This window comes from Mustela putorius, unplaced genomic scaffold (genome assembly GCF_011764305.1).
Source record: "Mustela putorius furo isolate JIRA1106 unplaced genomic scaffold, ASM1176430v1.1 tig00004007_pilon_pilon_pilon, whole genome shotgun sequence".
In the NCBI taxonomy this organism is placed as follows: Eukaryota; Metazoa; Chordata; class Mammalia; order Carnivora; family Mustelidae; genus Mustela; species Mustela putorius.
In genome coordinates this window covers 13,958,616-13,973,025 of record NW_025422145.1, presented here as the reverse complement: position 1 = coordinate 13,973,025, position 14,410 = coordinate 13,958,616, and the positions used below count along the sequence as shown (strand labels likewise).

Genomic DNA, 14,410 nt, shown 5'->3' with positions numbered 1-14,410 from the left:
CTTCCATCCAGCTACCTCCCTCGACTCTGGCATGGCCGCATACCACAAACTGGCAGGTCCTGGTTGCTGGGGGTGACCCCGAAGCCCCATCCGGGCTGGTATGTGGTAGATGGCACCCGTGGCACAGCCTTCAGGAGCAGCAGCACCAGGCTGGGTCCAGAGAGGCAGTCATAGACCGGACAAGCCTGCTCTGGACAGGCAAGCAGACAGATGGAGGTGGCCAGCTCAGCGGGAGCCTATGGCTGCATCAGCCAGGAACTTAGAGGTGGGGGTGGGGAAGCAGCCGTGCAGTCTTGGCCTAAGTGGCTTTTAGGGGCAGCAGCCGGGTGTGGACACCCAAGGGGCTGGGGCCCAGGAGGCTGCCCAGAGGAGAGCCTGTGCTTGGGCGGGGCCTGGGCGCCCAGGCTAAGGGCACTGGAGAGGGGAGAAGGAGCAGCAAGGACTGGGACCCGAACTGAGCCTGCTTCTGCCCCCATGGGGAACTGTATGGGCTGGTTATGCCTGATCCCCGGGGACCAGGTATGTGCAGGGGTCTGGGCAGGCTGGGAGGGGCAGGCTGAGGGGGAACTCAGCTGTCTTCCTGTATCTGAGGCTGAGAAAGAGCTCCATGATAAAGTGTGGACTTAGACTCTCACAGCAGTGCCTAAGAGGAGCTGGGGAACCTTGCCTAGGTCCCATTCCTCTCTAGAACTCAGTTTCTTTTTTTTTTTTCAAAGATTTTTTTTAAATTTATTTGACAGACAGAGATCACAAGTAGGCAGAGAGGCAGGCAGAGAGAGAGGAGGAAGCATGCCCCCCGCTGAGCAGAGAGCCCAATGTGGGGCTCAATCCCAGGACCTGAGCCGAAGGCAGAGGCTTTAACCCACTGAGCCACCCAGGTGCCCCTAGAACTCAGTTTCTTGATCTGCAAAATGGCCTGAGCGCCCTTGGGTTTTTCCAGATAAAGTGTACTCAGAGGCACGACAAAGCATAACCAATTTTCTGTTGTCATTCTTGTCTGGTTGGGGGAAGGGGCACTCATGCTGGGGATAGGAGCTAGACGCTAGGGGAGAAGGATGGAGGGAAGGGTGGGCTGGGGTCAGGGGGTGGGTCACAGGGGCTAGTTCATGGAAGCAGTTTCTCTGAGCACTGATCACAAGCCAGAGGTCAGAGGCCAAAGTCCTGGATACATGTCATCTCTCCCTGGGATGAGCAGGGGCACAAGTGAGGGTCCCTGGCAGAGACGGTTGTGTGTTGGGGGATGGGTAATGTTTAACAGACATCCCCAGCACAGATAAGCAAAAAACGATATCCTAGAGAGGGCGGGAGCCACCTGGTAACTGGCCTCCAGAATATAGGGGCGGGCTGCTGCGTTGTCATTTCCAAACTCCTTTTTGCCTCCTGGACCATCTTGGGACAACGCTGGTCTAGGGCAGCTCTGGGTGTAGGACAGATCCCCAGACAGAGACATTGACGGGGCAAGGGAGGGTGTGTTCCTGAGGATGGAGGACAGAGCTGTGGCCGTTGTTCTTATCCTCCGCCCCCATGTGGATTTGTTCGGCCTGAGGACCCCTTCTCCACTCCTTTCCCACGTCAAGAGCCCGCTTCCGTGTCACGAATGCATACAGTAGGTGCTCAATAAATGTTCTTGGACTAGGAGGCAAAGGCGCTGGCGCCAGGGAGGCTGCCCAGAGTCCGGGCGAGACAGAGGGGGTCCCAAAGCCCTGCGGACTCCTCCGCCCCCGGGACTGGCAGGGTGCCAAGGCCGGCCGCAGCCAGGACCCGCCGAGACTCGGGGCGGGGGCGGCCCCACCGAGGAGGCGGGGAAGGGGCGGGGGCGGGGGCGGCGCCGCAGCCGGAGCCCGAGCCCGAGCCCGAGGCGACGGGAGCCGAGCGGGAGCAGCCGAGGGCGCCGCCGGGTCCCCAACACCGCCGCCGCCGCCGCCGCCGCCTCCGCTCTCGCCCCCCGCGCCCCTGCCTGCCGCGGCAGGCGTCAGCGCCGTGGCCGGCCGGTGGTCGGCCGGTGGGCAGCCGCCGCCATGGCCGCCCCGGAGCCGCTGCGGCCGCGCCTGTGCCGCCTGGTGCGCGGCGAGCAGGGCTACGGCTTCCACCTGCACGGCGAGAAGGGCCGCCGCGGGCAGTTCATCCGGCGCGTGGAGCCGGGCTCCCCCGCCGAGGCGGCCGCGCTGCGCGCCGGGGATCGGCTGGTCGAGGTCAACGGCGTCAACGTGGAGGGCGAGACGCACCACCAGGTGGGTGCCCACGCCCCGCCCCCCGCCCGCCGCCCCGCCGGGCCCCCTCCCCGGGGAGCGCCTCCCCGCCTCGCGCTCCCTCGCGCTGGGCGCCAACGACCACGGCCTCGGGCGCTGCGTGCGCCCAGGCCTCGGCGCCCTGCCCGGGGCGGGAGGGGGTCGCACGAGGGCCTGCGTGGGTTCCCGCTACGAGGTGGCGGACGTGGCCACGGAGGCAGCGGCCACCGGCCTCCTTGCTCCCCTCTCCGCTTCAGCCAGCTGGCTCCTGCGCCGGGGAGGGGGCATCCTGGCAGGGAGGGGCCCGCAGTGCGGCTCAGGACCCTGGGCCCCAGCACTGGAGTCTCCTTCGGGCCTCAGTGTGCAAGGAGTGCAGGCGTCAGTCACCCTGGGGGGTCTCCATGCCTGGGGGGGGCCTGAGTGCTTGTCTGTGAGTGTAAACACGTGCTTGTGTACACAGCTGGGTATGTGTGTGTGTACACGTCCCTCTGGGGGTCACGCACGTGTGACCACGTCAGCCCCCCCGGGGGTACCTGAGGGGTATCCCAGTGGGGGCACACCTGTATGTGTGTGTGTCAGCGAGTGTGTGTGCATGTGCACGTGCTGCACTGTACGTGTGAATGTGCACCTCTAGGTGTGTGTGCGTGCACAGATCTGCAGTCCGGAGTGTGTGTGTGTGTGTGTGTGTGTGTGTCCGGGCCTGTGGGTCTGCCTGCCTGGCTGGGTGTAATAGTTAGTGTGTGTTGGCAGGTCAGTGTACTAATGTGTGTTTTGGCTGATGGCTTCTGGGTCCCTTAGAGTCGCTGCTGGTGGCAACACGTCCTCGTTGGAGGCCGCCCGGCCCTGCAGGAGCCGCTGCCTCGGCCCCCTGTCTCCTGCCACTGGGGATGAGGGCCAGAAGGAGGGCAGGGTCTGTTCTGGCAGGTTCTGCTCCCTGGGGACTCTATCTCCCACTGGCCAGGGACTCGGCTGGCGTCAGTCCAGCTCCCTCCACCCCTTCTGCTCAGGGTTCTTAGTGTCCTCCCCAGCCCCTGTGAGTCTGTGACCCGTCTGCGTGGCCAGCCCTGGGGCCTGGAGATTAGTAAATTGGTTCTTGGCTGCACCAGCAGCTGAACTCCTGCTTCTACCCCTGAGGCCCCTGCCTGTCTGTCCGTCTGCCTACCTTCTGTCCTGCACCCAGAGTTTCAGCTGGATAAAGCTGTTTGCTGAAGGAGGGTGGGGGTGGGCCGGAGATCTGGGCTCGGCAGACCACAGGGAGGGGCTGGCACAGTGTCACCTGGCTTTGGGTTAACCGTCACTGCCAGCCCTAGCCCCAGAGCACCTGCTTCTTCCAGGCTCCCAGGTGCTGGTCTCTGTAGCTCTCGCGCAGAACCATGCTGGCCCAGGAGGGAGCAGGTGTAGTCACAGCTCCCATTCTCCAGATAAGGAAGCTGATGTTTGAGGATATCAAGCGTCTAGGTTGAGTCCCACAGTCAGGAAGCCGCAGCGTGCTGGGGTCCTCCAGTGGCTCTCACCAGGAGAGAGGAGGGGACAGAGGAGGGCCTGGGGAAGATGGGCCTGGTTCACACCCTCCTATCTGTTGACAGCTTCTTCTGAGCAGCTGATGAGGGCCCTCTCTGCCTTCCCCCAACACTTGGGGTGGAGGTCTTGTCCTTCCTACCCCGATGCCCAGGGGGCACTGACCGCTCCTTCTCCCTGCACACCACACCCCGACATGCACACTCCATGGCCCAGCACGTGCTCTGGACACTTGACAGACACCTGCATAGGTACGCCAGTGCTCCCAATGCCACGCTTGTCCCACAGGGGGCCTCTATCTATTGGCTCTGAGCCCTGCTTCCCAGGCTGTGTGTGGGTGCCCAGCAGGTTCCTTGCCTCGGGAACCAGGCCTTCCCGTCTCTGCAGATCCGGCAGGAACAGGGGGTCAGGGTCCTGTCTGGAGGCAAATGGAGAGCTCAGAAGCAGGGGTTTCGACATCCATGCTCCACTACTGAGAACAGCAGTGGCCGCAGATCCCCAGACGGGGACCTAGGGAGAGCCCTTGTTCCCGCAACCCCAGACCGAAAGATAGACCCTGGATGCACGCCTTCCCACACATCCGTGCACACACGCACACCCTAAAAACCCCAGTCTTAGCCATGTACCGCCTTCCAGACCGCCTGACTGCTTCACCCAGCTTCCCAGCCCCTCCTGGACCAGACCCGGGCCAGGCGAGGCTCCCCAGTGACCCTGTAGCCCTCACAGCCCCGAATCAGGAGTGCTGGGTAAAGAGGGAGGGAGCTGCCAGGGGCCCTGGGGGTGGGGGGCGGAGCCGGCGGGCCTCTCAGTCCAGCCACCCATCCCTGGTAGGCCAGCTGCCTGCCCACCAGCCAGGGCCAGCCCTGGGTGGCGCCGCTGTCCATGTGCTGCTCAGAGTGCCGACTGCTGACCTGCTCCCCCCAACCTGCCTGGCCCAGGTGGTGCAGAGGATCAAGGCTGTGGAAGGGCAGACTCGGCTGCTGGTGGTGGACAAGGAGACAGACGAGGAGCTCCGCCGGCGGCAGCTGACCTGCACCGAGGAGATGGCGCATCGAGGGCTTCCACCCGCCCACGACCCCTGGGAGCCAAAACCGGACTGGGCACGTGCAAGCAGCCTGGGCTCTGAGGCTGGCCAGAAGGTACGGCGGGCTTGCGCGCGGGGGAGCCCCGACTTCTCCCACAACTGCGTGTCTGCCGCTTGATGGCAGCCAGTCTCCCCCTTGCTCACCTCCAGAAGTCTCCATCCCCTCTGCCTCTTGGGGCAACTGGTGACTACCGTCTTGCCTACTTGGGGCCACTCTTTCTGCCCTCAGCCTGTGTTCTGAGCCAGGTGGGCCCGGGGGAGCGTGACCTTGGTCCCTGGCCCCCTGTCTCTGGCCCTCTTCCCCAGGATACCCATCAGAGCTTCCTGGCCTCGGAAAGGTCTCTCTGACGAGCCCAGCCTAGTGGCTGACGGAACTGGCAAGGGTCTGCTGGGAGGTCCAGGGACGGATCAGATTGCGGCTGGCTCTGTGTTCATGTCAGGTGTCTGCTTGTCTAAGGAGCCTGCTTGTGCTGGGAAGGCCTTGGGAGGTAGGGCCTGGTCCTCCTCTGTGGGCAGTGCATGGTTGGGGACAGCCGGGGACACTGTCTAAGCTGGGTCCTCAGTTTGGGGTCTACAGCGATTGGGGTGCTTTTTCCTTCTTGCATCTGCTCCAGGCCAGAGAGCTAGAAGATGTGTATGTGTGGGGGGCTGCTGTTCTACTGACTTCTGTTTGGCAGGACTTGGGGGGGTCCTACTTTAGGGGGGCCAAGAGGAGCGTGACTCTGTTCTGCGCGCTCTCTCGCTCTCTCTTTTTTTTAAAGATCTTATTTTTTTTTCCCTTTCTTTGAGAGAAAGGTGGGGGGTGGGAGAGAGAGAGCAGTAGGAGGGGTAGAGGGAGAGGATCCCCAGCCAGTCTCCCCACTGAGTGTGGAGCCTGATCCCGGTCTCGACATTGGACTTGATCTCACGACTCATGAGTTCATGACCCTGAACGCAAACCACCCAGGTGCCCTGATCATTCTATGCTCTTAAAACCCCATGGCACCGTTTCTCATGCCCATTTTGCTTTTTTTTCAAAAAGATCTTGTTTGTTTGACAGAGAGAGAGTGAGAGAGCGCACAAGCAGGGTGAGTAGGAGAGGGAGAAGCAGGCTCCCCAGTGAGCAGGGAGCCCCACATGGGGCTCGATCCTGGGACCCCAGGATCATGATCCAAGCCGAAGGCAGAGACGCTCAAGAGACTGAGCCACCCAGGCGCCTTTTTTTTTTTTTTTTTTTTTTTTTAAATCTCTTTAAAGAAATTCAATCCCAGTGGTTTCCCCAGATCCTACTTTGAGACCCACTGGCCTCATGCCGGTGAAGGTGTGAGAGCTGAAGTTTCCGGGTGTGTGAGTCTCCAGCATGAGCTGGCTGTGCCCGGGTCTCTGGGGGAGACGGCATTTCAGGCGGGAAGCCAGCCTAGGCACAGGCCTGGGTCTGAACCCTGAGGATGCTTTTTGTTCCTTGGGCTCCAGAGCCCAGCGGGGATGGTCGGGGGGCCCAAGTAGGGGGCATCCAAGTCGGCTGTGGGGTTTCAGGGAGTCCTGGGCTGATGTGCAGGCTGGTCTGCCTCCCCAGCCGGCCAGCAGGCTGGAGCCCCTCTCCTTCAGGAGCGTCTTACCTCCCAGAGGAAGCGCCCCTCCCCTCCAGGCATTTGTCCATTGATTTAGACACAAACGCTGAGTTCACCTTCCTGTGGAAAAATCCGCCCTGGGGCTTATCTGTAGGGTGGGGTGCTGAGGCACCTTGTCCTTGGGTGGGACCTTCCCCCTCTGCTATTTCAGGCTCTGGGAGCCGCAGGAAGCCTTAGGAGGGGGCTTCCTCTGGGCGTATTTTTAGAGGAACAAAGTGGGGCCTGACTAGCAGGGCTCTGTGGTGGGGGCTGGCCTGGGGATGGGGCTTGCAGGGGAGGCCCAGAGGACAGGGTCAAGCCCTCCCTCCCGGCCAGAGACCTGCTGTCTAACAGGCTGAGTTCAGAGGGTCTGGAGGAAGAGCCGGGCCTTGGCTGACCTCCCCAAACCGACGGGCGGTCAGGGTGCCTGGGAGGGGGTGCCCGCAGGCAGGATGGCCGGGTGGGATGGACGGCTTGGGCTCCGGTGCAGAATGAAGCGTCCCACCATTCATTCATAAGGGCCAAGCTGGGAGTCAGGGCCCCTCGAGTTACTCCTGGCCTCTCTGTTCCTTGTCCCCCATCCCGGCAGGGCTGGGGGAAGTGGGGCTGGGGAGGGCACTGAGGGGGCAGGCCCTCCCATGGGGGTGCTGTGGGGTCCTAGTCAGTGGTGACTCAGCCAGGCCAGCTGCAGCGCAGCTGATCCTGACAGTGACAACAGGGGACAGCCCCCGCACAGACGGGGCAGGCTGTGATGCCGGGGCCATGGAGGTAGGGACAGAGCTGGGCCCCCACCCCGGTTCCACAGGTCCTTGGGTACACGTGAGTGGGAGTCCTGTGGGGGCTCGCCGCCTAGTATGGGGGCCCTCGTGCCTGTGGGAGAGCCCTGGGAGCCTCAGCAGGACTGTCTCCTGCTGTGGCGCCGGGGACCCCTCCCTGGCCTCCCTGTCCCCCCAGCCCCGGGTCCTGGGGGCAGGGCAGGGCCTCCCAGCAGCTTCCTTCCTTCCTTTCTTGGGACTGAAACCTAGCCAGTACGGGGTGCCTAGCTGGGGCCTGAGCATGGGAGGGGGACTCAGCCGCCACCCTGCTCCCCAAAGTGACTCAGCCCCCCGCCGTCCCCACCCATCCCTGGGGAGCTGGGGCCACTGTGGGAGGTGGATAAATGGGTGGTGGCCTGGGCTGGCTGGAGACTTTAGGCCACTTCAGCTGGACACTTGGTGCCTGCCACTTCTCTCCTGCCTCCCATGGCCCGCTCTGGGGATGCCACACAGCTGGCCCCAGCCCCAGGAGCCTCTCCACAGAGACCGTCCTGGGGACTCGCGCAGGTCAGCCTGGGTGGGGGCAGGGTAGGCAAGGAGGACCCCCAGCAACCCGGCTTAGCCCATGTCCCTCAGGGTCAGGAGAGGGGATTGGGGACGCCCCGGTGACCCTGGTGTGAGCAGGCTGGACCTTGAGCAACAATGGGGGCCTTTCTCTGCCAGGGCTGGTGAGTCACCATCTGGGGGGGCACAGCCCGGCTCCTGGGGTACCCCCAAGCCAGCGTCTTTGTCTGGTCACTGCTCGGCTTTGAGACCAAGGCTTGTCCAGCTCCGGGGCTGCCTGATGGAGAGAGCCAGTGGGAGCCCGAGGGCCTGGCTGGGAGGCGGCAGGAAATGCTCGGAGCCAGGGCAGGGAGGCAGGAATGTGAGCGATGCGGAGCCTGCACGCCCCCTCCTGACCCACTGCTGCACGGGCCTCTCCACGCAGCCTGCCCCCGCCCCAGCACAGCTCTCAGCCTGGGGGTTGGGTGTGGGGGACGGGGCTCCTTGGGTGCTGCCAGGCAGGAGAGCATTAGGGCAAGACTTCCAGAGAAGGCTCTCGGCTGGTGCGGTGAGCAGTGGGTGTGCTGGGCCGAGGCAGGAGGATGGCCAGGATGGCCCCAAACCCGGATGTGACTTCAGCCTGGCTTCATGGCCCCGGATGCCCCCCCAGTCCTGCTTCCTGTTTGGGGACCTCAAGAGACCCGCCAGGGAGGTCACTGTGGAGGGCGTGAGAAGAAGCCGCAGGGCTTAGTACCAGGGCTGTCCTCTCGAACGCGTGTGTCGCCGTGTAGCGGGTTGCGAGCCTGTGTCTGTGTGTCTGGTCTCTGGCCGCGTACCGCTCACACCTGGGCCCGGTCTACCTGCCAGGTGTGCTTGGTCCTGGCTGTGGCTCTGCTCCTGACCTGTCAGCCTTAGCACCTGGGCTCCAGCAGCCTGGATCAGAGAGGCACTGCTGTGGGGGGGTTGGGGGGGACTCCTAGTCTGTGCCTCCAGATGTGTCTGGGAGAGGGAATGAATCTGGGTGGGGGGCCCTGGGGCACATGGGGGGTCTCACCCCCATCCCTTCAGCCCATGTTGAGCAGAGGAACCCCTGGGGGATCGAGGAGCCGCTGTCCTGCCCCTTGAGTCCCTGGGGTTATGGGGATAGCGGTGGCCTGCAGTGGTGATCCCAAGGACATGGGTGGGTAGGCTTTGGGGGTCTGGGAAGGGGTCCCAGAGGAGGGGTGCAGGCTGGGCAGGAAGAGGGTGTTCTGCACAAGTGGGAGGCCCAGAGCTAGGGCCTTCCACCTGCCCTGTGAGAAAACAAGCGCTTGGGTCCACAGCCAGGTGGACTGGCAGGCCAAAGGGCTCAGGGTCAGATTTGAGGTTTAAGAATGAGCTCAGAGGCCCGGAGGCTGGGAGTGGTTGGGGGGGTGGCCTGAGCAGCAAGGGGCAGGTGCCTGGGGCCTGGACAGCTTCCCTGAGGGTGAGGTAGGTGGAGGGTCAGGGAGGGGCCCCAGAGAGCACCCTCACCCTGCACACGCTCCCCTGCATGCACGCCAGAGTCCTGAGCAGCCCCGGAAACCCGAGCCGCTGTCCGCCCGCGCACTCCGGCCACCGGCCATGTTTAATTGAGCACCCACAGCCGCTGGGCACTGTGGTCCCGGCCCCAGGCCTTGGCTGGGTGGGGGTCTTGGGGCCTGGCCCCCAGCCGCACGGCCCCCTGACCCACAGCCCTGTACCGCAGGATGCCAGAGGTAAAACCCGGCAAGGCCATGGGTGGTCGGGGGGGGTGCTTGGGGTATCGTGGGCCTTCCGTGTCCGGGTTGGGAGGGTGGGACGGCGGGTCCCCCACTTGGCTTCCCTGGGCTCAGGCCCCTGCGCCCTGTCCCTGGGCCCTGTGGGGGTGGCGGTGGCTCCAGCTGGCTCTGGAATGTGAGAGAGGCCACAAAACAAACAAAACAAACGTCAGCCTCTCCCTTGGGCAGGGCAGCGGGAGGGGTTGCACCCAGGACGCTGTGCTGAGTGGCAGTTCCTAGAACCCTGGCCTGGGTTCAGCGCTGCCCATTAGCAGGTCCCCTTGCACCCTGTAAAGCCCCTAGTCCCATGTGAGGCTGTTTGAGATTTGGAAACTGAGGTTCTGCTCGAGATCCTGCTGCTGGAGCTCGGCCCCAGGCAGCCCAGCAGGGCCCCTAGACATGGGTACAGTGTTTGTCCCTGAGACCTGGGGCTGCTGGGCGGACCGTGATGTTGAGTGTGGATTTGGGGTTCCTCTCACCCTTCTCCACTGCAGCTGCATTCTGGGGCCAAAGCCTGGCAGGGGGCTGGGTCAGGGGCCCCGGGGGTGGGGGTGGGGGGAGATCAGAACTCAGCCTGGTCTCATGCACCTGCAGGATGTCGGTGGGCCCCCGAGGGAGCTACGCCCTCGGCTCTGCCACCTACGGAAGGGCCCGCAAGGGTATGGGTTCAACCTGCACAGTGACAAGTCCCGGCCAGGACAGTATATCCGCTCTGTGGACCCAGGCTCGCCGGCCGCTCACTCTGGCCTCCGTGCCCAGGACAGACTCATCGAGTACCTGTCATGGAGGTTTCAGGGTGTTGGCTGTCACCAAGCGCGTGTCTGGGCCCGATAGCCCCGAGAGTGTGTCTGGGTCCATGACCCCCACACAGAGTATATGTCTGGGCCCGTGTCCCCCACCCGGAGCGTGTGTCTGTGCCTGTGTCCCCCTGAGCATGTGTTTTGGTGTGTCCCCCCAAGTGTGTGTCTCGGCCCCTATCCCCCTGAGCGTTTGTCTGGGCCCGTGTCCCCTGGAGCGTGTGTCTCTGCCCATGTCCCCCCAGTCATGTGTCTAGGCCTGTGCCCCTCATACAGAATGTGTATCTGGGCCCGTGTCCCCCACCCGGAGCGTGTGTCTGGGCCCCTGCCCCCAGAGCGTTTGTCTTGGCCTGTGTTCCCCTGAGTGTGTGTCTGGGCTCTTGTCCCCCTGAGCGTGTGTCTGGTCCCGTGTCCCCCACCTCGAGCATCTGTCTGGGCCTATGTCCCCCTGAGCATGTGTCTTGGCTCATGTGCCCCCGAGTGTGTGCCTGGGCCCCTGTCCCCCCAAGCATGTGTCTGGGCCTTTGTCCCCCAGAGCATGTGTCTCTGCTCATGTCCCCCACCCCGAGCGTGTGTCTTGGCCCGTGTGCGCCCAAGTGTGTGTCTGGGTCCCTGTCTCCCTGAACTTGTGTCTGGGCCTCTGTCCCTCCGAGCATGTGTCTCCACCGTGTTCCCCCGATCATATTTCTAGGCCCATGCCCCTCATGCAGAGTGTGTGTCTGGGCCCCTGTCCCCCAGAGCATGTGTTTTGGCCTATGTTCCCCTGAGCGTATGTCTGGGCCTCTGTCCCCCTGAGCGTGTGTCTGGGCCTGTGTCCCCTTGAGCGTGTGTCTAGGCTCGTGTCCCCCAGAGTGTGTGTCTGGGCCCCTGTCCCCTGGAATGTGTGTCTTGGCCTGTGTTCCCCCGAGTGTGTGTCTGGGCCCCTGTCCCCCCGAGCGTGTGTCTGGCCCCGTCTGCCAGAGTGTGTGTCTGGGCCTGTGTCCCCTGGAGGAGCGTGTGTCTGGGCCCGTGTCCTGCAGAAAGTGTCTGGGCCCGTGTCCCCTTAAGCATGTCTCCGCCCATGTCACCCCAAGCGTGTTTCTGGGCAGGGAGGTCTTTGCTGGGAAGAGGAGAGATGCTGGGAACTTGAGCTGACATTCCTCTGGCTGCCACGGCTGGTGACAATATCAATGAATATTTGATGCCACACCTGGCTGGGTGGCTCACGGGGAGGGGGCCTGTGGGGGCCTGACCTCTGGCGGGGCTGACCCCACACTGTTGGGGGCAGGTGAACGGGCATAACATTGAGGGGCTGCGCCACGCAGAGGTGGTCGCCAGCATTAAGGCGCGGGAGGACGAGGCCCGGCTGCTAGTGGTGGACCCCGAGACGGACGAGTACTTCAAGCGGCTGCGGGTCACGCCTACTGAGGAGCATCTGGAAGGTGGGCTGCTGCCTGGGGAACTGGGGATGGGGTGGAGCCTGGGGGCCTGGGCAGCCCCTGACACCCTGTCCCCACAGGTCCACTGCCATCACCAGTCACCAACGGGACCAGCCCTGTCCAGGTGAGAGGGTGGGAATGGACCAGGTGGGCCCAGGAAACTGTAGGGGCACCTCTAGGGATCCCCAGGCCTGACTGAGTCCCCCACCTCAACATCTCCTTGTGTTGGTGTGACAGTGAGACCCAGTCTAAACGTCATGCTCCCTGTGGGTTCTGGCCCAGGTCAACCACACCCCCAGTCCCATGGGGCTCTTGGCCTTGTCATTCCCTCTGCCCAGCACTGGCCGGCGACCTGGAGTCCCCCTTCGTCACCCCTTGGGAAGGGGTTCCCCCCCAGGGGATGCTCTTGGGGGTGATCCCTATTGTAAGCTGGCCAGAGCCGACTCTCCAGCTCTCTGCAGCACCTGTCCACTCACTGCCGGGTGTCCTGCATCCTGCCCAGGCTGGGCCTGGAGCACAGTGCTCTGCGCCTGCTGCAGGACGGAAGAAGAGATGTGGCTCTGATGTGCGCATGCGTGCGCCTGTGTGTCTGTGGGGGCCCCCTGGCTCCTGGGCAGGGTCCCTGAAGCCACACCTTGCCCTTGGTTTCCCAGCTCAATGGTGGCTCAGCGTGTTCATCCCGAAGTGACCTGCCTGGCTTAGACAAGGACACTGAGGTAGCAAGTGCCCGCCCACCTCCACTGCTTTGCTCACACACGAAGGGGGGGGCGGTCACAGGCCTCGGGGGTGGGCTTTTGTATAGCGGACAGCCTGGGCAGTGGGGTCATCCCCTCTAGGATGCCCCGTTGGGCCCGCTGCCCCAGCCCCGCCCAGTGGCCTGGGGCGTGAGCTCCCTGGGAGCGATCATGGGACAGAGGGCTTGGGTCCAAGGCTCACTCTGGCCCCCTGTCCGCTCTGCCCCCCACCCCAGGACAGCAGCACCTGGAAGCGGGACCCCTTTCAGGAGAGTGGTCTCCACCTGAGCCCCACGGCAGCCGAAGCCAAGGAGAAGGCGAGAGCCACCCGAGTCAACAAGCGGGCGCCACAGATGGACTGGAACCGGAAACGCGAGATCTTCAGCAACTTCTGAGCCCCTCCCCGCCTGTCTGCACGACCCTCGGGCCCCGCCCAGAGTCCCCCAAGCCTCAGCGGACTGGAGGGGGTGCTTCCTCACCCCCAGAAGCTGTGCTGGTCCCACCACCACCCAGGAACCAATGTGCACCCCAGTGAGCCCCGTCCTGCCCCCCCCCACCTGCTGGGTGCTGGATAGGGGAGAGGGGGCCCCTCTCGAGGTAGAAGAGAGTGTCAGGGAGGGGCAGTGGTGACCGTGGGCCAGGCCCTTGCTGCTCTGCCCGGGCCTGCTGACTTAAAGGAATTTGTGTTTTTGCTTTTCTTCCAAAAACAAAAAAAGAAAGAGCTCCAGCTCCACATGTTTCCACTTACTACCAGAGTCCCGCCCCCGCAGGACGCCTCTCTGTCACTGCAATAAAGCAAACCTTTCTCTGCAAACCATTTCCTCCCCACCCTCAGCAGCAGCCATCCCAAGTGGGAGCCCTGGGCACTTCCAGGGAAAGAGAAAAACGTATGGGGGCCAGGCTGTGGTTGTGGGGGCTTCAGTGTGACCCTGCGGAGGCCACATGTGGCTGTAGGAGCTGCCCCTCTGCCCCCTCCCTGCTGGGGGTGGTCACTAGGCCAGGGCCCCACGTTCCTGCTGCACTAGAGCCTAGGCCTGGGCTCCAGGGGCCCGAGGATGGAGGCCCTGTGTCCTCAAAAAAGGGTGGCCTCTGGACAGGCCTCTTGTCCAGGGGGAATGTGGCTGTGGGAGATCCTGCCCCCAAGGGACCTCGCCCACCCTCCCTTTCCTCCTGGCCCTGGCCGTGAACCCCACTGACATTGCTGTCTGCCGTCTAAGCCATAGCGCATGCGCGCCCTCCTAATAAACAGGCCTTCCTCAGACCCGTGGCCGCTTCTGTCCTTCCTGAGCCCTCACTTGAGGGTGGGGGGCTGTGGTCTGGGCAGGAAGGAGGCAGCCTGGGAGCCCGCTCTCAGAGGCTGGAACCAGAGTCCTGTTCCTAAGCCGCCCCCACTCCATCCACCAGGCTGCCAGCCTGGCCCTGCTCAGCTTCTGCGCTCTCCCCCAACTTTCCTCCCCACCCTTACGGCCCCCTGCCCTGTAACTTGGAGCCCTGCTCCCTCCTTCATTGGCACTCTTTGGGGCTCTTGCCAGCTTCTCTCTCCCCCTGCCCCCCAGCACCTCACTCTCTATGCCTTCTGCACCCTTAACGCCTCTGCTCTCGCACAGCCTCCCCGCCCTGACCCTGGCAGGTACGCACAGGTCAGGTCTCCTGCGCCCTATGACGCCTGCCCTGGGCCTACTGGTGTTACTCTACAGGCCAGGTGGCTCTGTAAACACAGAGGGGGGCCTCTGAGCAGAGAACTCTCAGGGAGCAGTTCAGCAAGAGGGGAGGTGCAGACCTGGATTCCCGGCCTGCTGCCCGGGAGGGAGGAGGCCCGGGTCTCCAGCGGGCTTCCCAGCAGCTGTGTGCAGCTGGCTCCCACGACCGGTCTCTTCTGTCCCAGGTTCCCGCAACCCCGCCCCGTACACAGCCCAGATGGTCACGTCCTGTGTCAGCCTCCCAGCCAGCCCTATTCAGACACACG

At 63.7% G+C, this 14,410-nt stretch overlaps 1 protein-coding gene across 6 annotated transcripts; it reads left to right on the top strand.

Annotated features, from left to right (window-relative positions):
* The first annotated feature begins 1,903 nt into the window (after positions 1-1,903).
* Positions 1,904-13,705, top strand: SLC9A3R2 (SLC9A3 regulator 2). Of its 6 annotated transcripts, XM_045072261.1 has the most exons (7): positions 1,998-2,231; positions 4,685-4,885; positions 10,090-10,267; positions 11,558-11,713; positions 11,791-11,834; positions 12,364-12,426; positions 12,681-13,705. In XM_045072261.1, the coding sequence occupies exons 1-7, from the start codon at positions 2,019-2,021 to the stop codon at positions 12,837-12,839; spliced, it is 1,014 nt and encodes a 337-aa protein (XP_044928196.1). In that variant the 5' UTR covers positions 1,998-2,018; the 3' UTR covers positions 12,840-13,705. The 6 variants fall into 6 exon arrangements, with proteins under 6 accessions (XP_044928197.1, XP_044928196.1, XP_044928194.1 ...); XM_045072262.1 differs by lacking the exon at positions 12,364-12,426 and having other exon boundaries at positions 1,904-2,231; XM_045072259.1 differs by lacking the exon at positions 1,998-2,231 and having other exon boundaries at positions 4,352-4,885.
* Positions 13,706-14,410: the final 705 nt, after the last annotated feature.